At 38.9% G+C, this 25,588-nt stretch overlaps 1 protein-coding gene across 4 annotated transcripts in view; it reads left to right on the forward strand.

Moving 5' to 3' along the window:
• The window catches only part of MAP3K20 (mitogen-activated protein kinase kinase kinase 20), a 171,022-nt gene that overhangs the window by 110,931 nt on the left and 34,503 nt on the right, over positions 1-25,588 (forward strand). For 3 of the 4 annotated variants that reach the window (XM_065931774.1, XM_065931775.1, XM_065931776.1), the window contains exons 10-14: positions 2,097-2,203; positions 9,625-9,760; positions 22,202-22,246; positions 24,033-24,063; positions 24,161-24,300. In XM_065931774.1, the coding sequence (XP_065787846.1) occupies positions 2,097-2,203; positions 9,625-9,760; positions 22,202-22,246; positions 24,033-24,063; positions 24,161-24,300 (459 nt within the window). Of the gene's footprint in view, positions 1-2,096; positions 2,204-9,624; positions 9,761-13,570; positions 19,348-22,201; positions 22,247-24,032; positions 24,064-24,160; positions 24,301-25,588 lie in introns of those variants that run through there. The other variant, XM_065931777.1, reaches the window with a different exon arrangement.

A 25,588-nucleotide genomic window follows, 5' to 3' on the forward strand; every position in this document is an offset into this window, starting at 1 on the left:
AAAAAAAGAAAAAAAAAATTTTTTTTTTTTTTTAAGAAAAGAAGGAAGTAAAGGTGGGTATTAGTTCAAGTTCTAAAATGACATTTCTAAAAAAGGACAAAGCAATAGTTAAAGCTCCAAGTTTGATAGGAAGTAATATCTTACCCTCATGTGATAAATAAAATATTTTGAAGGATTTAAGAGAATAGACCCTGGTTCTGTAACTTGCTACCTGTGTGATACCGGGCAATTCATATTTTCCTCAGACTGATCTTCCTTACCTATAATATGAAGATAACAAATAATGTATACAGATGCTTAATAAATGGTTCTGGTTGTGCCTTTTTAAGTAGGCAGAGCCTACATAATACATAAAAGGAAGCTAAGCCCCTTTGGAGGAAGATCCTAGACCACATGTTGTATTCTGTGATCAAAATACTCATGAAATATTAACATATGATTCTACATTGCTGCTATGTTCTGAATGTTCACTTTGATAATTTCCATCTGGGAGCATATTCTAAATAGGAAATAAAGATTTTTCCAGGGATACTTGCCATCCAATTACAAAAAAAGTTTTACCTTATCTCAAGAATGATTAAGTGTAGGGAAAAATATTATTCTTTGAAAATTTGTCAGCTCCTCCTGCTTTTCCATGAAAAATGAAAATCCTATATGTATTATATAATTAGCTCCTGTACAAACAAAACATTTTCCCTGTTGCTACCTAACACATTGATGGAGAAATTAAAATGGGAACACATTCAAAGACAAATATAATTTTTTCAAACTTCCAACTTAAGGCACTTTTTGCTCATTACAAAGCTTAATGTACCATCAGTGACATTTAGCTACCTACGCCCTTTTTTTAAAAACACACACACACACACACACACACACACACACACACCCTGAAAGAGGACAATAATGGCAGACTCAGAATAAATATTCCAGTTTTATATTCCTAAGAAAAAATTACCTTTGTTAATGTAGGAAACACTCAAGTCCTGAGAGCAAGCCACCTCAACATTCTTTCTTCTTGTTTTTGTGCTCCTAAATTAAAATGCATGTTTTAATTGCTGCAACTGTAATTTGTTCAGAAATGGTATAATTATGAGGTGTGATGAAGAGAGAATGTGCATCACCCTTTTATTATCTTTCTCCGTTTTTGTTTTAACCTTTTGTCTCCACCTTGGCTAAAGTCTAAAGAAATAGACTAGGGTAGTTTTTGCTAGCTAAAGAAATACACCTAACCACTGCTTTTTCAATTTCTGATAAACAGTACCTGAGAGTTTCCCAGCACCAAAGCTAGTTATATTGTGGAAAAAACATTGAGAACAGTGAAGTTATGATGGCTTTAAAATTGGGGAATTTTTTCTCTGAGCAACTGGTTTAGGAAATTGTATAAGTTCTGCTAGATTGATAAATAATTTTCCTCCAACAGTTTATTATAAAAAAGTTGAAAGAATTTTGCAGTGAGGACTGGTATACCTATCACCCAGTGTTGGCATGCGTGCATGCTAAGTCGTTTCATTCTTGTCCGACTCTTTGCATCCCTATGGACTGTAGGCCACCAGGCTCCTCTGTCCATGGGATTCTCCAGGCAAGAATACTGGAGTGGGTTGCCATGCCCTCCTCCAGGGGATCTTCTGACCCAGAGATCAACCCATGTCTCTATGTCTCCTGCATTGGCAGACATGTTCTTTACCACTAGCACCACTAGGAAGACCCCTATCACCCAGACCCTACCGTTAACTTTTACTATGCTTGCTTTATCACATAGATAGATTTCTAAAAGACTTAACTGTTTCCTTTCAGGAGTCTTTAGTCATACCTGAAAGAGAACTAATTAGTACTTCCCTTACCTGGAAAAATACTGTAAGCAGTCCAACCTTAGACAACACAATAGAAAAATTACATCTGAGCCTATTATGAATAATTGATTGAAAATAAGTATGATTCCTATGCAGTCTGACAGTTGTGAAAAAGCAAAATCAGGATATTACATCATATCTTATTTTGTTATGGTGATTTGACCTTATTACTATGCTTGCGGATTTTCTCTTAAAGAGCTACTTTCCTAAGTCCCAACAAGTGATTATTTTTTTCTTCTTCAGAAACGGCCTTCTTTCAAGCAAATCATTTCAATCCTGGAGTCCATGTCGCTCGATTCGAAGCTTTCTGACCAGTGTAACTCATTCCTGCACAACAAAGCAGAATGGAGGTAGGTGCCTGTCACACCAGTTTACATCATCTGGCTTCACGGGATTGTGGGTGACTAGCTTCGGACAGGAAGAGAACCTGGGAGCTTGATGACAGTCCCAACTTCTTAGAAATTGGGGCTTTTTTCTGTGTTTTTTATGTTAAAAAGTTTTGGAGATTGAATAAGCTCTCCGTCTCATATGTAAGCAAACAGTGTTCCTCTAAGCTTGTTGCTTTATCATATATCTAAGCATTTAGGAAGAATATTGAAACAGTATCTTCTGAAACAAAAGGCAGTTACCAGACATTCCTTCTGTATACACTCCCCGTTAGGAAACTTTGGCCTCTGTCCCGTGAGAAATAAAAATACTGTCTGCTTGGAAATAGGCAGAGCACTTTTTCTGTTGATGGGAGAGGTAAGGAGACTGTAAAAACACTTTTAAAATAAAACTTTCAATGTTATAAATCCTATTACATTTTGTCAAATGTAAACAAACTTAGTAATGAGAGAATTGTATTGTGTGACGGGAAGAAGTAAGCCAGAGATGAGGCATTTGAGCCAGGTCACGTGATGTACAAATATAAATAGCATGTTTGGACTCTGACATTATTTCTCCCTGACTCAGCAGAGATTTAAGTAACTCAGCCTGCTCCTGATAGCTATGGGTGGTAACATGACGCCTCACGCCACCTGCCGATAGCAAGTGAATACTACAGGCACTTAAAAATGACGGAGTTGTTTAGTCCTGTGATTGCACATTTTGGGGGGCTTTCTGTTTGGTGTTTTACAATAACCTTCTTTATTTTTAATTCTTGGAGAATCTCTAGGACCAGTGAGTTAAAATGAATTTTTACTTAGTAATACAAAAGTAATACTGTTTGCTAGAGTCTAGGTATGAAGAACTTTGTTCTGGGCTCAAAAAATTAACAAAACATGTTAGTAATATTTGTTTCCTACAGTAAGAGATCAGCACACATCTAATCAGATCACTTCCCTTAAATCAGTATAAGGAGCTCCCATAACCCAAGGACAAAGGCCAAAAAACAAGATTCACGACACCCTCTGTGCTCTTACTTTATCTTGAGTATCATTCTACCCCTTAATTTTTGGCTTTGGTCCTTCAACACGTGTCTATTTCTCCCTCATACAGAATCCTTTCAAATGCAGTTTCTTCTGTATAAAATTCATCCCATTTCAGCAGCATACCAGCCGTGATGCCCAAACCCAACTTGACTCTGATTCATATTACTTCAGATAGTGGCTGAAAACAGCTCTCCTTCAAGCAAGTGTGTCCTGACCCCAGACCCACTGAGGTTCCACTTTATGTGCCCTGAGAGCATCTCCTTCATACCCTCTTTTGAAATTAATAAGTAGTTCTGCAGTCTGTTGTTCAATAACAGCATGTCTTGCTGGCTAACATGCAAGAGGGTCAGATCATCTCTTCTGTTCATCACTGTAACTGCAGTATCTAGAACATGTCTTGAACACTGCGGTTGCTCAACAAATACTTGGAGAAGGAAATACCATAGTAGTAATAATCTTAAAAGGCATCGCCATATTACACAAGAGGATAGAAACATGTAAGTTGACTTGTTTGCTTTGATAGATGTGCTTCTTATATTCATTCATTCAGATAGTCATTAAACCTTTGCTGGGAAAAGATGTTCTTTAGGTATGGGCTCTGGTGTTGAACAAAACAGTAACAATGCACTTGGAGTTTAATATTAGATTACTAAATACAAATATACAAATAACTTTTTCATGACTATTTTGATAAGTATTATGACAGGACAGTGCTGGAGGTCTGAGACTATAAAACCGTGAAATCTAATCTAGTCTGAGGGCTTAATAAAGGGATTCCCTGAGGAACTGCTGTTTGATCTCTTAGCCAAAGGATTAGTAGGATTTTAATACTACTATTAATATCCATGAGCTAGGGAGCCTTCAAAGTATGTCAATACAACCAGAAAATAGGGGGAGGTTGCTAAGTTTTCTGTATTAAGATGCAAAACCTCCATAAGACCAAAAGCAATACCCACCATCAATAAATTTCCTAGACAAATGCCATACTGTTACAGCTTTTTTTCCTAGTTGATGTATCAGTTCTTCTGAAAGTTTCTAGTCTCAGGACTCCATCACACTCTGAAAAAATCATTGAGGACTCCAAAGGGCTTTTGTTTAAATGAGTTACATCTGTCAGTATTTACTACATTCAAAATCAGAACTGAGAAAAAAGTTTAAATAGGTACTTATTGATTCATCTGAAAAACAATAATTAATCCTGCTTCTGCATTCAGCTTGTGGTGCTGTCCCATGTCAGGAAGCATGTGGAAAAGTCAATACACTTGTGAGAATGAGAGTAGAAAGGTAAATCATGCCTTAATGTTATTCTGAAAACCAGTCTAACTTTCGAAAAGCTCCCATAAGCCCCCAGATTACACTTGAAAAACTGTCTTTAAAGTAACATTTTAATTAAAATATCATACTAAAGGACCTGAAATGGTATTTCACAAAAAAAGAAGTCAAAGGGTCGATAAACATGTGAAAAGTATTCAATCTCATGTAGCAGCCAAATAAAAGCGAACACAATTTATTCATCAGATTGGCACAAATTTATATCAGGAAAATATCTGGTGTTGTAAACTTCCTCACACTTTTCTGGGGGAGAAATACCTTTCTGGAGGAGTTTGACTGTACAGATCAGACACCTCTCCCACTGCCATTTCATCCCTAAGAAAATAAATGAGAATGTTGTGTGAGACTGTATGGGCATTTGTTTATCACAACCTTTAGAACTATAAAACTGGAAGTGAGCTTCAAGGAAACAAGATTGATTTGGTTTTTTGTGTGTGTGGTTTTTATGACTTAAAAAATTATGATAGCTCCATACACAAAACAGTGTTGAGTCTTATATACAGATCTGATAAATGATTTTAAAATCAATGCTACAGTCCAGTATGTTCAGAATGATTTCATTTGTTCTAAAATAAAAAACATATTTACATGTACATATATGTGCACATAGAAAAAAGTAGAAAAGGTTCAATATTATCTTTTTTCTGCAATAACCCTGGATTAGTTGAATAACAAATATTTTTTTAATGTTTCAAGCTAAAAAGATGAGAGAAATAAAATTGGTAATACATTAATGTATTTTAATAAAAGGCAAGCAGTTGCCCAGAGTGCTTCCTCATTGACTCTGTTTCAGGAGCTAGTTAATCCTGAGAGCTGGAGAAAGGATATATATCTTTACCAGAAACACTAAACTATACTTTAAGAGGCAGCAGAGCTGTTTTCATTGAATTTGGCAATTGATTAAAACTGTGGGGAATAATAATACTAATGAGTAACAATAATGAACACAGCTATTGTTATTCCATTCTTAACCAGATGCTTGTATTTTATTTGGATTATCTTTTTAAATCCACACAGCAACCCTAACTTACATCACAGGTACAAGACCCAGGACATCGGCAGGTTGGACAACCCGCCTGAGATCATACCTGTGATGGAAACCAGGGGGCCTGACCCCGGGGGCCCGCGTGGTACACACTGGTGGTGCTGCCCTTGCACTTGTGGCCATTGTCAGGCCACCTGCTCATTAGCGTGCAGTGTTCACTTGACTCGATTGATTCCCGTGTAACAACGAGAAGCATCACAGGCCGTGATGGTTTTAGGTGATGACTTAGGGAAAACAATGACCCTACTGTGTGTGCCAAGGGTTGACAAGAAGAAAATGTTTTTTCAGGTCACCTGGACATTTCAACGGACTGCTCCTCTCCTTCCGCTGACTTTTATTTGGTGCCTGAAACCGTGCGTCTAGGGTCCAAAGTATGTGTAGGAAGTTACGAGTCTCAGTGAGGTTGGACTCCTGTCCTGCTCTGGCATTTCTGGCAAATGCTTGTTTGCTGATCAGCTTCCTCTACACCTAAACCAGATGAAACATCTAGTCTTAGAAAATTAAATGACTATTCTGAAAATTCTTTTTAAGACTAGGTTATTAAAAACCACATCAACTATGCCCTTTCCTTTAACCTAATAAATGACAGGAAAGAAATCTAGTGTCTAGTGAACCTTTCCTGTTCATCACATGTTCATCTTGTTTCTCTTCCTATGATTAGCAATAGTGGCCACGAACATTAAAACAGAAAGTGTGGTCCTCTTGGTCACGTTTTCAGCTCTCATTGCCCCATGTGATTGTCTGCAGGCCTGTGGTCACCTGCACTGAATTAGCTCCATGGTGCTGTGGAGAGTGTCCAGGTCCCTGTCTCTTGGCAAAACACTCTGCTGGTTGCACTCTTCCTCGGTGATCAAAATACTCACTCTAGCACACCTTCTTAAAAACAAACTACACGGACTTCCTTGGTGGTCCCATTGCTAAGACTTCGAGCTCCCAATGCAGGGGGCCTGGGTTCCATCCCTGGTGAGGGAACTAGATCCCACATGGCCCAGCTAAGATCTGGCACAGCCAAATATTTTCTTAAAAAACATAAAGATTTTAAAAAATTAACCTTCGAGATTTGGATTTAGCACAATTCATTTAATAAATATATATATATAACACTAAGTGTAATATCATAATATATTATCTATTTATCTTGTAATGTATATAATATAGCTGCTTTTATGAATTGATCTTTTATTTCAAAGTAAGTTTCTATTAAAAGAATATAATTATAGTTCATTGCCTGTTTCTGACATACGGAAAACTGATAGTGGTTGAAGTCAGTCTTAGTGGATTTGGTTTAAGAGAAAAACCATAATTTCTATCAACTTAAAACATACAAACTTTATTTTCAGACCAGGAAGATTACGTAAGTGCATCAACCAATGCATTTGATGCAAAAAATGCATCAAGAAAAACGGTGGGGACAGCCAGAGGAGCAGCTGTTTTGTGTTGCCCTCTGGATTGGGGTAGGAGAAGGCAATGGCAACCCACTCCACTGTTCCTGCCTGGAGAATCCCAGGGATGGAGGAGCCTGGTGGGCTGCTGACTCTGTGGGGTCGCACAGAGTCAGACACGACTGAAGTGACTTAGCAGCAGCAGCAGCAGCAGCCGGATTGGGGTTACATCTCTTACGGCATAAGATCGTTGCTGTCAGGATCCTAGGGCTTCTGGGAAAGTCGTGTATGGGAGCTGACCCTGAAGACACAGACTGAGGAAGCCTGCTCATTCGGTGTTTTTCTGCAGCAGCTCTCAGCTTACCTAGCTACTTAACTGTTGATCTGTTTTCCAGAAGGGCTCAAAATCAGAGTGGGCCCCCAGAGCTGTAACTCGAGATGAATCCTAGGCTTAAGTTACAAGTGAAATCAAATGTGCTGGCCATTTTACCCTGATCAGCAAGGACATCAGTGAGCTCAGCCCCCCTGGCAGGAGAGTTGGGACAGGGCTTGACAGCAGCCAGGCCCCTGCCACCTCCCAGAGCCCCGTGTGCCCAGCTCTGCGCCTCCTTTCTCACCCTCTTATTTACTGAAGACGACTCATTCTTTCTTTCCTTTCTGTTGCTTAAGTTTAACCTAAGATCTACACTGAGTTTTTCTTTTTTCCCCTCAGTCCTCCATTTGAAAAATAAAAACACTTATTTGTGGGCATAATATTATGTCTGAAATATAAAATTTGGATTTTATGATAGTCATAATTCTGAAAGATGATCAATTTGCTGCCTTTCTTTAGGGACTCTAGTATGACTTACATGGTTTTGTAACTTTCAAATGGCACCACTAAATGGGACAGAGGGTTGACAACAGATGCTTTTACACTTACTTTCCTGGCCTCCCTTGCTCTGCAGACAGCCTGGGAAGTAAAATATGTGACCCAAGTCCAGATCCACCTCAGCAGCTGTTCCCTGAGTTGGATTTGGTCAAGTGATACCTACACCTTTTTGTTTTCATGTATTTACTTACCATCTATTCTGATTTTCCCTGGACATAAAAAGGCAGACTTGGGCTGCATATATCTATTAACTTAGATCTGGGGGCTTCAAAGTTCCGTAGTCAAGACCTCAAACCGAATCGCACGGTCTGACATGGAGGTAGGTGTGTCTCAGGGCACCTGGAAGCAGCTTTTGGCTCAGCAGCTCCCGCCTCCCTAGTCCCTTCCTCATTCTGCGTCTTCTCCCCCGTCCTCTCTCCCGCCCTGTCTCTCCTTGCTCGCAGCCTCTCATTACTGTTGCTTTTCTCAGAAGGTCTGCAGAAACTCGCGGGAAAGAACTTCCAACTCTCGGAGCATAATTTAGACCTAAGCATTAACAGTAGCCCTGAAGGAGAAAAAACTTACACTGAGCCATCTTACCAGCCTTAATTTCTGTCAAGGACAGGTTTCTGTAACTGGACATATTGTTCCAGGTGGTGAGACAGGTCAGCGCATAGAGTCTGGAAGGGAACTAACTTGCTTTTAAAATTATTAGAGTTAAAATGAACCTTAGAGTTCATCTGATCCAGGATTTCTCACACTTGCCTGATTGTAAAAGCAGACTCATATCAAATAATGGAAATTCCTAGGGCTAGTCCCCCAGCCCTACTCAATCATGAGCTCGGAGGAAGGGTCTTAGGAATCTATGTTGTGTGGTATGTTTTGCCCAGACAATTATTAGGATCAGGCAGTTTGAAGGGTCCCGATAAAAGGTAACCACCACCCCATACAGCTGACAAAACTGAGTCAGGTTAATCCGTAGATTGCTGGAGTTACTCAGCCAGTGAATAGACTAAGGTGAATTTCTGAGTGGAGTGACAGTAATCATCTAACCAGAGTGTCATTTTCCCATCTCTCTCTATGCGAGATTAATACCTGTTTCTTGGGGCTGTAATGAATATAAGATAAGCTGATGTACAGTAGAGCCAGAAGACCATGAGCATTTATTAAATGACTAAACACCAGTTCCATGGCTCAGGCCCCAGACAGTGGTTCTTCACTGCTTTGAGAAAGTATTCCAAACTTATGTTTCCAAGCTAGTTTCTGTGTTGATTTTGAAGGATATGAAAGATGTCCTGTTCTTTGCTAGTTTGTTGTTGTTGTTTTTTAGTCACTAAGTCGTGTCCTATTCTTTGTGACCCCATGAACCGCAGCACTCCAGGCTTCCCTGTCCTTCACTATCTCCCAAAGTTTGCTCAAACTCATGTCCATTTAGTCAGTCATGCCATCCAGCCATCTCGTCCTCTGTCATCCCCTTCTCCTCTTGCCCTCAGTCTTTCCCAGCATCAGGGTCTTTTCCAGTGAGTCGGCTTTTTGCATCAGGTGGCCCAAGTATTGGAACTCAGCTTCCCATGAATATTCAGGGTTGATTTCCTTTAGGATGGACTGGTTTGCTCTCCTCGCTATTTACTGTTTGGTTTCAAAGCACAGGTTTTAGCCTTTTCCTTTGATTAAGCATCGTGATGGACCCCTCAGCACATAACACCTCTTGAGCAAAGTTGAGATTTAAACCAGTTATGTCCTCCTGCAGGTGTGAAATTGAAGCAACTCTTGAGAGACTGAAGAAACTAGAACGTGACCTCAGCTTTAAAGAGCAGGAGCTCAAAGAACGAGAAAGACGGCTAAAGATGTGGGAGCAAAAGCTGACAGAGCAGTCCAACACCCCGGTGAGTGCTCCCTGCAGGGCTCGCTGACCCCCACTCAGGAGACTGGCTGAGCATGGCAGCATGGCGCCTCCTCCCCTGCCGCCGCCTCATTTGCCGCCTCGCGCTGTGATGAGAGGACCTGCATTCATACTTGAGCAGCGCTTCCTATCTCTTTTCAATTAACAAACTTCCAGAAATGTAGAAGAAAAGCTTACCCTGTCTCTGGCTCTGTCCCTGAGAACTGTTACTCTGTCAGTGTGTGTGTATGTTAGAATTACAAAAATAAAATTCAGTGTATTTTTGCACCATCTGCAGTGTACTTTGCACCATCAGGTCCCCAGAGCCTATGCCTTGAGGCAGATGAACTCTTTAGAGTGAGTCTATCAGTAATTCATAAACACTACACCAAGGCAGTTAGCTGTCTGAGAAAGTCATTGATGTGTCAGAACTTAACCAGTTTTCCTTCTAAAAGCTAACTTAATGATCTATAAATGACGAGTATTAATATTCCTTACTCAATGTAGGGTCATGATCATGGGCAGCAAAAAAGTGGGAAAATAGTTCTCTCAGGACAAGCTTCAAGTATTTACTCTGCCAAGAAATATCTTGGTTTTTTCCAAATCTTGTATTTGGATTAAGATAAAAATTCTTCTTAAGAACTTCATTGTTTATACACTTAACTTGAGCTTATATGTTGACATGATATATTAAAGTCTAGTCAAATTACACCATTCTTTCCTGTTTTTTTTTTCACTACTAAAAAATAAAAATTCTGTATTGCAAAAATATGACATTCAAATAAAAACAAACTACAAATTTGTAAAATTAAATATTTAAGACAGAAATGTAGAGAGCTCACAGAAATAACTTTAAAAAAACCTAGGACACCAACAGAAGCATGGGGAAAGACTATAGGTACATAATTCACAAAAGAAGAGGTACAAATAACTAATAAATGTAAGAAAAGTTACTCTAGAAAACAAGGAGAACATTCTTCCCTATTTTAAATAATTTATTATTTAAAGAATTAAGTATAAATTTATCATTGACTTTTCCAGGGTTTTAAATGGGCAATATATACCCACCTTAAGATCACAAGAAATAATGATTAAAAGTACACTTGTTATATATTTTAAATTCATGTTTGATAGTTACTTGGGTGATTATACCTCCCAAATACTTAAATGTTCTTCAATTTGTGACCTTCAAAAAACTTTCCTATTTTTAAAAGTCTTGATCTCCATTAAGCAGTCAGTGCCCAACTGCAAAGTATTTAACAGTGTCTAAAGAGTAAAATAGTTTGCCTCTTTTTCCGATTTATGTGGAGAAAGAACCTGATATCCAAAAAAGGAACCTACAGTGAAATTAAATGTTTATTATCAGATTTAACTTTTTAAAAAATGACTTTGGTTATCCAGGGAATCCCAAAGTAAGGAACTGAGTAAGTAAACTTACTTGTTGTTATGGGTAAGACTGTCTTGTGGTATTAAAACAGTACCACATTTTGTAAATTCTGTGAATTTTATCTTGGCTTTCAAGAAAGAAATTAAGGAAAGCTTCCTGTTATGGTTGAACTGGCAGACTCAGAAAGCATTACGCTAAGGATCTGCAAGAGAACATTGCTTCTCCCAGAACTGATGAGAAGCAAAAATATGGCCACCTTCTGAAGAGAGTTGTGGGGGCTTTTAAGTACATTGAAATCTTAAGCTATAAAGCGCTGCATGGCTTGACTCTTTCTAAATGTAGCGTTGTAAGAAAAAAAAACTTTAAAGGACGCATTAAAGTATGCTTTAGAACCTTTCTTTGGCTTACGGGCATTAGTTTTGCTAAGAAATTATGGGCTGCCTTGCACACATTATTGCTATTAGTAACGCAGCTGTGTAATAAATCATGAAAAGCTGAGTGCACGGTAGGTTGTATGCTTGTGTTTTAACTGCAGAAAACTTTCTGTAAAGGAGCTGCTCTGAGGGCTACCTTCTAACAATGGACAGCATGCAGCACAATCTCAATGAGATTTTCTTCCTTTTTTTTTTCACCTGTGAGGCTAAGTTTTCTTTCTGTACAGTACTTGCTTTTAACGTCTCTTTTGCGTAGAGCTGGTATTTCTGAAGGAAAGAAGGTTTGTGCTCAGGTATTTTATAAGTAGGTTTTTTCTTTTATCCTCACATCAGTTTCTAGTTGACTTTAAATGAGGTTTCTGAGAGATGGATAAAATAAACCTTTTTAAAAGAAAGTGGCTGGAGACTCAGTAGCTGAGACTGTGTAGCCTCATCTTATAACTTGATATTTAAGTAACATCATAAAAAAATGTTTTATTGTATTTATTTCAAGGAAGAACAGTCTTCTCTTTCCTGAAATTAAAACACTAGTTAAAGATATTTGGGAAGATGGTTTCTCCGTATACAAATATGAACAATGTTTATTTTTAACAATTCTTGTAGCTTGATGTAGAAATTTTACTTCTTTTAAAAATAAAACTTATTTGAGAGGCATTTTTTGAGATCTTAACATAATGTGAGGAAGGACCTATGAAATAATAAAGTAGATAAGCAACAAAGAGATCCTGAGAATGTGTAACAATTGAAAAAAACTTTGAGAGGCTGGGAAATTTGACTGCAAGGAAAGGAATAGCCTGTTTCTGGTCTTAAAGGATTTAAAACAATTTCTTCTATGTAGCTGCTGATTTTTAGCTGAATTATGTGAAGTTCTTATTGAACTAATAACTATAGAGGTCTTTTCCTAATGAAGTTAAGATGATTTTTTAATAGAATTCAATTCCAACTTTAATTTAAAAATTAGGAAATTGACCTTTACTTACAGAATGTTAAGATCATCCCAGAGTTATATTATTTGTACTTTATCATAAATTTACCCTTATTTACACAGCATCAAAAATATGTCTTAATTTGCTTCTTTCTCAAAAGAAGAGACCATCACTCTTTCCAAGCCTAACAGTTCTACTCCTGAAGTGTGTATGAACAACATTTATGGAAATATGTTGGCTGTTTAAAATAATTATGTAAGATTGAAAATGTCTTTATCCATTATGAGAAGAATTCCTAGAAAAAAATTCTGAAAAAAAAGAAGGAAACTTGTAGAGATAGAGACCAAGGTGACAATCTAAATTAATACTAGTTTCCTGTCCTCCCAATTTTCAGATATTTACATACTTGTTTATACTTAGATGTCAGAGATGATCTAAAATTTGTTTATAAGTGAATTACTTCATAAATTGGATAACTAGTATTATATATCTGCCTGTATTAAATAATAGAGACAAGTGAATTCTAGACTCCTTTTTAGTAGTCAGATACTTAATCTAGCTAAAAAGATAGGTAACGACCCAGATCTCCCTAGAACTGTATTGACTACTGAACTGTTTTTATGCTTCCTCTAAGCATTTCTTCTTTGGTACACGGTTTCTTGTTTGTTTTGTTTTTTATTACTCAAGATTAATCTCTACTTAATTTCTTCATTAATATAATAGTTAACTTTTTCCATATGAATTTGGGAAAAATTCAGAGAAATTCTAAAAACTACTTTGTTTTTGCAAAATGAGGGTTTAAAACTTACAAGTTCCTTCCTATTTGAGAATTTGGCTTGCTATAGTGCTTTGCAAACTTTGATGTGATCTACTCTGTCATTTATAAATCATGATAAACATGCTGGAGCCAAACCTGCCATTAATAAATTCTCACATAATCCCCTACATTTGTTTCACTAATCATTTACTTTCCATGCAGCAGCCATTAATTTTGTGGTATCTGTTCCCTTGATATAAATTGGTCCTAATTTCTCTTTTTACTTCTGTCCTTTCTTCCCTCATGATAGCTTCTCTTGCCTCTTGCTGCAAGAATGTCTGAGGAGTCTTACTTTGAATCTAAGACAGAGGAGTCAAACAGTGCAGAGATGTCATGTCAGATCACAGCAACAAGTAACGGGGAGGGCCATGGCATGAACCAAAGTCTGCAGGCCATGATGCTGATGGGCTTTGGGGATATCTTCTCAATGAACAAAGCAGGAGCTGTGCTGCATTCTGGGATGCAGATAAACATGCAAGCCAAGCAGAATTCTTCCAAAACCACATCTAAGAGAAGGGGGAAGAAGGTCAACATGGCCCTGGGGTTCAGTGATTTTGACTTGTCAGAAGGTGACGATGATGATGACGATGACGGTGATGAGGAGGATAATGACATGGATAATAATAGTGAATGAAAGCAGAAAGCAAAGTAATAAAATGGAAAATGTCCGGGAAAACAAAAGAAGCTTGTTATCTCAGTCTGTACAAAAACCAGTGATGAGGTAGAAAACCGAGCACTGCATTTTTAGGCCAATCACATTTAGATAACTGTCATTTCTTTACAATTTTACTTTTGATTTGTCTTTGCTTACAGGAAAAGGGGGTGGGGAATTAAGCCAAAAAGGTCTGTTCAATGAATCAGCATATGTGGTGCCTGATTATAGAAACTTGTGATTTTATATGCAATATAGCATTTTTTTTAACTAATGACATTCTGGCTTTTTTTAATGAATACTTTACAATTTGATTTGATTTATCCAATTGCTTCAAAAAACTTACATTTTGGACAATCACTCTTAACCGCTAATTCTTTTCTGACACTTGATTTTCTTGTAACATACTACATTTTTTTCCCTTATGTAAATATACAGTACCGTCAGAAATAATTGATAGTGACTGAAAAATCCAACAGTAAAAAAATTGAGATGAAAAGAAGTTGTAACAAATACTTCTACAGAAATACCTAAGTGCTAAGAATACTGAGAGTGAGACCCAAGAGATGTTCTCAATAGTATGTTTGCAGGAGAAATACTCTAATTTGAAACCAGCATCAGATGTGGTACTTTCATACCAGTACTCACCCTAGAAGCTTCTTAACAGCACACTGTCATCTAAGGCTTAGCTTACACTTTATACGAAGTATTTTATACAAAGAGAAAGAGAGGATAAGGGATACTTCCAGACAGTGTGAGTGTTACTATGGTGCCGTAGGGGTTATACATGTGTCTGTTTTCCAGAAGGGTATGAGAATCCTGGATTCTAAATGCATGTAGAGATATTTTAAAGAGGGAACTAAATATTATAAAAAGCTGTCCTTACTTAGGCAAAAGTGCAGAATGAAGGATCCTTTTATAGCAGATAAAACTTTCCAGATTTGTCTTTAAAAAAAACCAAAAATCCCTGACTCGGCTATGCTGGTGTTAAAGAGAAGTAAATGTTGATGCTGCTCTGAAAACCTAGCTAGCCAGAGAGATATTTTCAAAATGTTGTCACAGATTTGTCAAAGCTTGTTTAAACTATGAAACACTTAAAAAAAAACTAAAAAAATTTGTATTATACATATATATATGTGTGTATATATATATACAGAAAGGCAAAAGAACAAAGACTTTTCTTCAGTCTAAGTTTGAAAGTAGTGCCATTCATTTGACTATCAACCCAAGGAACTTTGCGTGGTTCTTTTTATAGGAGATTTAAGAAAGGATATTATCATAGATATTATCTAACACTGTTTCTAAGTATATTTGATCATAAAAAGCCTCCTGGAATTTGAAGCATGACATGTTTCTAATCCCCATTGAGGGTAGGAAAATATCATAAAATGATCAATGTGCTATGTTTGCTTTATTTGGAAAATTACTAATGAAATGTTCTGGGTATGAAATGTAGACCACTCAGTACAGAACAGTGATAAAGAGAAGGATCTGGAATCAGCTTGTGATTCAAAAATTGCTGTGCAATCTTGGGCAAATTATTTAACTTGTATGTCTATTTGCTCATCTTTTAACATGAGAATGATAATAGTACCTACTTCAAAGGATTGTTGTGAGGGTTAAATGAAATGATAGACATAAAGCATTTAACACAATACCAAGCCCATGGTAAGTGGTCAGTTAATGTTAGCTACTGTTAACTGTGTCGGTGAAAAGACACTGAAAAATAAGTGGTCTCTGTAACCTGGAAAATGAAACTATCAATTTCAAGTAGTGTTTGTTGAGTAGGATAAGATGAAAGTTAAAGTGAACAACTTTCAGGAAAGATAAAGCAAACATCTTTAGAATGTAAGCTATGTGAGCGATCCACTGACGCCCTTTGAAGACCATGCACGTGGCAAGGTTTGCCTAGTCTGAGGTGTTTGCAGGCCCTGCTACCACCCATAGACCAGGCAAACACAGAAAGAAGCCATAAATGTTTTCCCTAGAAGATGGGCTCCCCACATGGCCAATCTAATGCACTTCCTGTGTCTATGCAAACTTAGACCCATATACCCGTAACGGCACAGTACAGTGCTGGTGACAGACAGGTGCAAACATCAACAGGCGTCCTGTCTGCACTCAGACATTCAGGAGTCCTCCCTGATTCAAGCCAAGCCACTCAAGCAGACCTTGGAGTGGAGCAGAGGGGATGGTTTTCAGCTCCTGCCTTCCCAGCATGCCCTGGGGCTCTGTGACCCTGTAATTGAAGGAGGGCCAGAGACCAGGTAGTTCAGAGCCTCTCGTTGCACGTCTTCCAGGCCAAGGTAAAGGCATCCATCCCACCAATGTTCTCGAGCCCCTCCTCTGTGCCCCATACCATTCTAGGGAACGGCTTGATGAAAATCTTTGCCCTCACACAGTTTACATACTAGTGAGTAGAGATTGACAACAAACAGAACAAATGCATCGTATAGTAAACATTTAAGTGGGCACTGGACACGCAGCAGAGAAGGAGGAGGTGGCTCATAGGAGAGTTTTGCGGACTTGCCAGTGTGGTCAAGAAGGGCCTCACTGATTATGGAATCTCTGTGGGCAGATTTGGGGATCTGTGTACCTCTGTAGGAATGTAGACCTTGCTTCTCATTTGAGACTAACCAGCAACAAATTTAGAATGTGTGAAATGAATGGGATGGTTTTTAAATTTACATTTTTTAAAATTTATAGCAATTAGATGTATTGTGATTTTACGTAAGATTTTCTTGCATTAATAAAAGCAGCCAAATAGGGCCAAAAGAGAAGGGTAATCACACAGCCATAGGCTTACCATCAATCAGGTAATATTTCTCTAATCTCTTCAACTGTGCCATTTTCCTGACCAATATTCCAGAGATGGTCAAAGCTCAATAATCTACCATCAAGAAACTACAAAGATTCCAGATATAGCAGAATTGATAACCTCGGTGATAAGCTTGAAATCTTCTAACCTAACATTGAGCTATAGATAATTACTGTATTGCACTGGCTATTTTACTTCTGTTCCAAATCAGTGTCCTTTCTAGGGTTTTGAACATTCCTTCAATCTGTATCATATAAACAGAATCTTAAAGTGGTCTCATACAATCTATGAAGATGATTTAGAAGACTTTAGACTCTATTATTGGCCCTATTAATTTTAAAAAGAAATGTTTATTAGTCATTAGTCATCTTCATTTCGAATGAAGATGTTAATTATACAGCTTTTAATTTACCTTTCAGATCAGTTTTTTAAATGGTAAATTATTGGTGTTAGAATTATTTCCAAATACCTGACTTACAAAAATGTACATTTATAAAGAGAATCTGAGTTAAAGAAACAGAATATAAAATAGGTAACTAATAAAAACCTACTGTATAGCACAGGGAACTCTGCTCAACACTCTATAATGACCTATATACAAGGAAAGATTCTAGAAAATGGCTACATGTATAACTGATTCACTTTACTGTACAGCAGAAACTAACACATTGTAAATCAACTGTACTCCAATAAAAATCAACTAGGAAAAAAAAGAGAAATATGAAGACTCACAATTACAGTTGAAACTCCAAATTGTGGTAATAATTATCAGAGCCATACAACTGAAAATATAACTACTGTTTTATCTTTTTTTCTTTACTCATAAAGCTGATCATGCAGAATTTGATGACACCCTCTCAGTGGTTCTCAAGCACAATAGCACTGTCACCAAATGGTGTTTGGTGATGCTGGGGCATATTTTTGGTTGTCTGGGAGTATATTTAGTGCCCACTGTCCCAAATCTTATGTGCCAGTCCCACCCAATAAAACAATTAAATACAAAAAGCCATGGCATTGTCCCTTCCTTCACTGAGAAACTTAGCTAAACCTGGCGGTTGTAGAGTTTCACATCTCATTTTTTTCCCCATAAACGTAATTACCCAAGTCAAAAGATGCATTTTCAGAATTACAACTATTTATACAATTTAATTTTGTCGATTCATGTCATTTACCTTAAATCCTTACTTGTGGGAATTGTTTCTTTCCCCTTAAGATTGCTGGTAGAAAGTTTATGAAACAGCTAAATTTACTAAGAGAGAGGGGCAAGGTGTCAGTCTCCTGTTACACTATTTTCACAATAAATAAAAAAGAAAAAATCACTGAGGTAGCTACAGTTCTGCAAAGTAGTCAGGTTAACTTAAAAGGACATGTTTCTTTAACAGTCTTCTTTTTTTAAAGAGAAATCACATTTTAATATTTTACATAAATAACCAATGGGAAGAGGTTGAAGACACACTTGTTTCTGATGCTCTGGAAATGTTGAGGGCCATTTTATAGCCAGTGATTTTTAATACGCAGTAGATTTGTTAGACTTTAACACCAGCTGGGGAATTCAAACTTGATCCCCATGAAAATCAAGGAATTGGGGGTGGGGGGAAGGTTTGGGAGAGATCTAAAATGATTTCTCATGGCACTATGATGTACACTACTTTGTTTTCCAGAGGTTTCATTGGAGTGGTAAGAATTTCATGAAAGATCATTTTAAAACTTATTTTGAGTTAAACCTTGATCCTTTTTGGTTTTCTTTTTTTTTGGATATACTAGACTTTTGACACTCTGCCTCTTGAGACTAGCAGAATCTACTATTCCGTATACATAATAGAGCATACTTTTTCTATAATCAGGTACCTTTTGCTGCTTTGGGATAAGACTGTTTTCCTGTGTAGATTTTAAGCATTGCCAGAGAGAAGAATCTGTCCTGTTCTTTTGATTGTAGCATAGCCTGATAGCTCTAACTGCAGCCTCTCTGATGAGGCTATCAGGACATCTGGGCAACTAGCTATGTTTCCTCGGACTCCAGCTTAGTTGGCGCTCCATTCACTGCCTGTGAGGAGCTTTCTGGCATGTGATTATTTTCTTCAGAATTAGAATTTCAGGCACCTACATTGACTGTCTTATATGGTGTGCAGAATAATAGATCTTTTAATGTCAGATACAATACACTGCACATATTGCTTTTGCACTGTTTTAAAATTTTTGTACTAAATGATAGAAAATATTTATATTCTTTGAGTGTGAGCTTTGAATAGATGGTATGATCACTTTATTGTTTTTTTTTTAAACAAAACGTTTTTCTCAAATATTCTATCGCAATGTTATTCTGAGCAAGTCGTACGCCAAAATCTTGTATCATGTTTGTATGGAAGATTAAATTTTACTCTTGTGTGGTAAGACTACTCAGTTATTGAGTTCATTGTTGGAATTTGATATTCCAACAGAAAGCCCACTATGTATTCAGAAATCCAAGTTGGTGTCATACATTTCATTTTGATGTGAACTTTTCTTTGCTTTCCTTTGTTTCAAGACTCCATTTTGCAATAAACGTTTTGACAGTAAATCCCTTTGTTATGTGTGACTGTGTATATCAGAGATTTGTTAGATTGGATTCCCAACATACTTTGAAGGAATCATTGTCACACACATGCCCATGAGTGTGAGCTCTTCTCTCCTGAAATCAATTGGAGTGTAAATAATGAAACTGTAAAGTGATGGGGCAGTCACGAGGTAAATGGTTTTGTTTGTTTTTTTTTCAATCCCCAAAGAGAGACAGAAAGACTTAGAACTCACCCTCCAGCAGAAACACTGATATGTTAACAAGCTACAGCAGACATAAAGGAAAGGGAAAGCCACTCTGTGACTGGAGATCATTAACTCTTCTTCCCTATCCTGCCAAACTCAAACCATCTTGAAGCTGTGCCTGGCTCCACAGCCTTCCTCTCACTGATCTTTGCAAGCAGCGTGCAAGAATCCTACCAGAGTGAGGGCTCACCCTGCATTCAATGCCTTCCCTTGGCGTCATCTTGATAAGCCTTTCTCAGAGCTCAAGAGAAGTCTTCCCCTCTCCTTCTGACATGAAAACCAGAAATGCTGGTTTTGATTAGTTGTTTCACTTACAACCTTTACTCAAGAAATATTTATCAGTTTTGTTGAGTGCAACATTTGGGGATTGTATTAAAAAATCAAAACATTGCATACATACCCACTCCCTGTAAGGCCAGCCTTGACGCAGGGAGCATCTCTGAGATGCAGTCTGTTGTTTCTTGAACTAATCAAATAATTTCCTTGTTTCACATTTGATCCTGTGATGGGAAAGGGGAATGACATGTTTCTGCAGCTATATACAGCTGCCCCATGAAGAAATAAAACTTGTCATGTGTTTTCTTTGATCAAGTTCTGTTTTCGGTCCTATTTCTCAAGTCACTCTCCTTCTTGCATTATTCAAGCAGATGAGCGCCTGTGACTACAAACATGAAGTATTTCAGAGGAGGATGGGGGAGCCCTGTAGGAAGCACATAGGGGTGGTGGAATATACATGCAGTGGTAGCGATTTGTACGCTTGCAACTTATCTCTACATCTCTAACTCTATGCATTCAGATTCACTGTAACTAGTGGGCTTTTAAAATAATTCTGTGTAGCCCCCTAGAGTTGGCTACATTTCCCCTTTATCTTGAGACATGCATACACTGTAACTGGAGCTCCAGTCAGCAAATGTGACATGCCTATCCTTCTTTGGTCCCCACTGTCAGTTTCCCGCCTTGTTGCTTCTCCTATCCAGGAGTCACCTCTCTTCTCCTTACCCTGCTGTGCCAGCTCAAGCCACTGTCCCTTCCATCCCCATGTTAGTCTATGAAACATTCTTTTTCCATGGTATAGCCATAGATGCTGAAGTGTATACCAGACAATTTAGCTTTGTAGTAAATGCAGCCTCCAATTTTACTCATTCAACAAATTGTTCAACAAAGATTTACCAGGTATTATGTGCCAGGCATTCTGCTGGGCATTGAGGAAACTAAGATGAAGGTGGATTCCTCCAAAAGTAAAATCCATGCCTGCTTCACCCCCTTAAATTAAAGACTCCCTGAAAGTAGAGGTATGACTTTCCTAACAAGGTTTTGAGCATGTGAATTAAAAACACCTGCAGATTAGAAGCCTTAGTCACCCACCCTCTGATTTTTACATAATCATAAAAGTAACCAAATTCAACTTTTGTTTTCAACTCACCCACACACAGAAAATATGTGTAACAGGGGTTGAAAGACACTTTGCCACATTATCTCATGAGCAGTCCAACCATTCTGGCAAGTTAGAGTTAGTTACAAGTAATGGCTGTTGTTGTTCAGTTGCTGGGTTGTGTCCGACTCTTCTCTGACCCCATGGACTATGGCCTGCCAGGCTTCTCTGTCCATGGGATTTACCAGGCAAGAATACTGGAGTGAGGTGCCACTTCCTTCTCCAGGGATCTTCCCAACCCAGAGATTTAATCCACATCTCCTCCACTGGCAGGTGGATTCTTTACACTGAGCCACCAGGGATGATAATGGCTAAAGGAAACTAATTCAGGTCACGAGACACAGATTTTCTCCCCCACATTATGCAGGTATTGGGTTAGTCAAAATGTTCGTAAGAAGTTATGGAAAAACCCAAACAAGCTTTTTGGCCACCTCAATATTTATTACTTAGTCTGTGGCCATGGAACATATATTGAAGCAAGTAGCCCTTTGACTCTGAAAATGGCCAGGTGGGAGTCCTTCTGAAAAGTTGTCTTTTGTGTTTGTACACTTGCCGGGGAGGGTGGTTACTTTAATTTTAGTTAGAGCAACTCTACCACCTGAGTTCCTTCGGGCAGCTCCGATTTCACATGTCCTTCTAATACTTGGTTTTAAAAATATAGTGCAAGTAAGACATTTAGTTAAAACTTGGAAATTCCCCTCTAAAAATAAGCATCTACAATATCTAGTTACCAAATGGTTGCTTTGGAATTTTCATTAATAAAATCAAATTATCTCCGTGTTGACTGAGAATCCCGAAGAAGGCTCTGGTGTCTGACAAACGTCAGAAATTCCTCGACTTCCAAGGCCTTCTTGTGGGAGGTAAAACTACTCTCAATGTGCCAACTACCAAGAGAGGAAAATCCCACGATGTGCAATCCCACTGTAACAGTTCACCAGGTGCAGTGACTTGTTACTGAGAGGTTGATGCACTCGATTGGCTTCTGTGGGCACCATCCTTAGAAACTTGAGAAATTCCTCTTAACAGGCAGGAAAATTGGTTTCCATTCAACATAACCTGCAGAAAGAACCAAGCCAGAACATCGGCCCAGAGTTAAAATATTGAAAAGAGGGGATAAGCCAAAAAGACAATGATAATATTCCTCTTTTTTTCCCCCATTTCATTCATATTTCCCATGCAGCTGCTGCCTTCCTTTGAGATTGGTGCTTGGACAGAAGATGATGTGGTAAGCTGCTTCTGTTAATGCCTCCTTCAACCTGGGATAGGGAGTTTATAACTAGGTCCACAAGTTAAAAATGCAGGTAGATGGTTCTGGGCCTTAGGAAAATCTAAGTAGGAGAAGTTGACAAATTCCATGTTTTTCTGTTTTTAAGGCAGTAATGATTTAAAGTAAGGCCTTGAGCAAAGCAAGTATCTCATCAAATCTTACAAGAGGATTCCACCTCCCTATTTGCTCTCAAAGGTATTCCAGAATGCAGCAATGAATCCCAGTTAAAGGGGCTTCCCAGGATACCAAATAAACATACCAGGAAAAAAAGTGATCTTATTTTCCCAGAAGATCAGGGTTGGACTTGAACCATGGTGGGGAAAGATTTGGTAAAGGCAGTGCCTTAGACCTGTTCATTTTGCCATCTTTACTCTGACCTTCCCAAGAAGGAACAGACCTGAGTTTCCAGACATTTCTCTACAGCTGGAGCCAGACAAGCCCAGTGTTTGGTGGAGGATGTGAAGAGATTGTTTAACTCCAAGGAAATCCCACACCCTACACTCTGGGTAGACACAGAGGAACAAGCCTCCTTAGCCTGTTTTATCTCTGCAGCTTGTTTCCTTGGTGAAAAACAGTGCTAAGAATTCTTGATCAGAGATCAGGGGTTTATGTCTGTCCGGGTCCAGCTTATAAGTTCAGGGTTTTGTTAAATGAAAAGTGGGGGAAAAGCTTGTATGCCAGCCTTAGCAGGCCCACACCCCAGGAAACAGACTTGGTACCCCAAGATCCAACTTGTTACTAGAAATTCTTGGGGAGGTCTCTGGAAGGTTTACCAGACTCAGTCTGGTTTTTGGACCGGGGCACATCCCTTCCTGCCCTTGGTCTTCTGCTGAAGTGATGCTACTTTCAGATGAGCTCATCCCTGTGGCTTCCATGGGGGGAGGACGCTGGCACCTGTTGCCTCTACTTCCCATTCCCTGAGCCCCCAGGGATTCTAAATTTCCTGCCAGCCCTGCTTAACAAGGAGAGAGGACTTAGGATCTCCTCTGTTCACAGACCTGGATATAATGCCTTCATCCCCTGCTGCAAAGTTGGCCTGTTTCATTTGAGAAGAAATGTTTTCAAAGGCACTGAACTCCAACAGCTATTTTTAGTCTTTGCTCTGAGGCTGAGTGGTTTTCAAACCATTTAAATAAAATTCCAAGGTCAAAGGCTCCCTAGAGAACTGGGTCTGGCCCCACCATTCTGTCTCCCTTTGCCTGGGTAGTGTGAGGGGCTACGGTAAACACGTGCCAAGTGAGTCAAGGATTGAGGTCGCTGCGTCCAACCTCATTCTGTGTAGAAAGCTCCATGCTTTAACTTGTCTTGGGCCACAGAGCTACATCACGACCAGGCCTAGAACAGAGGATGCATATTATCCATTTTTCTGCCCACTGCCATGTGGTCCCTGTTTTTCTATAATTCCTGGGTAAACCAGTGCCCTTGAACACCCCAGCGGACCACTGGCACATGAATGGAAAGGGCATTATAAGTAAGAATCTTCTCAAAAGGATTTTTAAATGTGTTTCAAATAAGAAGTAAAACCAGTAGTCCTCCAAGGGCCCAAGATCCCCAAAGGGAGGGGTATCTCCAATTTGAAAACTTGAAGCTTTAAAACAATGAAGAGAAAATCTTCGGTTTTCCCTTTGCAGTTGAGCAAGAATTAAACATATTTTACCCAATGAACAACTATGTGTCTTACTGTTAAGTCTGGCCACTGACCATGAATGAATCTTCAAAACCATGTGTGTCCTCTCTTCCACAGTATTTTTGGGTTCAGCAGCTCGTCAGAAAAGGCAAGTGGAACAACTTACCTTCTTAATTCATGGAGTTAACTTTGCTTGGGATGTGACTGAGTCTAATTTTATTCTGCCTTCTAATCCCTCCCTTCAGGTGACTCTTCAGCAGAGATGAGTGTGTATGCAAGCTTGTTTAAGGAAAACAACATTACAGGAAAGCGACTGCTTCTTCTCGAGGAAGAAGACTTGAAAGACATGGGCATCATCTCCAAGGGGCACATCATCCATTTAAAGGTACCTCAGAAAGGGAGACCATTCCGTCAGCAGATGTCTATTGAGCGCTTACTATGGAGTGGGTCATGTGTCATGTTAGAGGCTGAGCTGATGGTCATAGCGCCATACTTCATACCAGTTGCGCATTAGCTGCTGCCCCCATGGGACGCCTACTTCCTCCACATAATCCCCAAACCAGCAGAAGTCACCTGGATACTCTGCATAGCACCCTGTGTCCTCAGGATGTCTCTGGTCTAGTGGAGAAGACAGGTATTGATCATGCAAAAATGATTAACACGACAGCTTTAAGAAAGGCCACAAAGGAGAGGTGAGGTTGGGCGGAGGAATGGCTTCTGTGAAGGGGTTAGGAAGGAATTGAGAGCTGAAGAACCAGGAGGTGTTGAGCAGGTGAAGGACACGGGGTGGAGGTGTTCTGGGAACAAGGCACCACCTGTGGCGAGGCCTCAGAGTGGGAGGAAGCGTCCTGTACGCTAAGGCTGCGTGTGCATGCAGAGCTGCCAGCCCCCAGGCAGTAGGAGGTGACTTCCTTTGAGGCCAGACTGGATATCCATTAGGGACCCCAACAATGCCAGAGCATGTCTGTAGACTGACTGAAGCTTGAAGCACCACAGCATCTAAAGCCATAGGAATTGTGTGTTCGGTCTGCAATCTTCCAAATTTTGACCCAAACAGACACCACTATATGTATCTTCTTATCTCTCATCTTCTCGGGAAATCCTAACATTTCCCCCCAAAACTTTAGTCTTGAACCCTTTCAAGGCTAAACCTCTGTTCTTGTTGTTGCTTTCTTTCTTTTTTTTTTTTTTTTTTTTTGTAGTTTAACAACCAGATCTGATATTTTGTTTCTTTGTTATGTTTTGCTTTTTAGTTACTCAAACCAAACCTCACTTGCTTGCATCTGTGTGCACCTTGTTATTAATCAGAGGTGTGTTTCAAGAGCAATCTTATGAGAAAATCAAATTTGCTCTCTAAACCACCTCAACCCCAGTGTCAGTGGTTGGAGGGGTAGGCATGAGTTAGAAAGAAGAAAGATAGAATAAAGAAGGAAATGTAGAAAAAGCAACTTCTTATCCAAATCCACATTGTGACAAAGGTTCTACCAACATGCCAATAACTGTTCCCTTTTCCTCAGTTGGGGCTACTGATACCAGGCTTTCCAGGGAAATCTCCCCTGAAGTTCAAAGAGAACACATCCACTCCTATCCTGTGGGCCCTGGATCCATATAAAGATATCCTTACAGCCCCTCAGCACCCTTTGGCTGATGGCTTAACCTTAACCTATCATCTG

The sequence above is a fragment of the Muntiacus reevesi genome, chromosome 3 (assembly GCF_963930625.1).
Source record: "Muntiacus reevesi chromosome 3, mMunRee1.1, whole genome shotgun sequence".
Classification (NCBI taxonomy): Eukaryota; Metazoa; Chordata; class Mammalia; order Artiodactyla; family Cervidae; genus Muntiacus; species Muntiacus reevesi.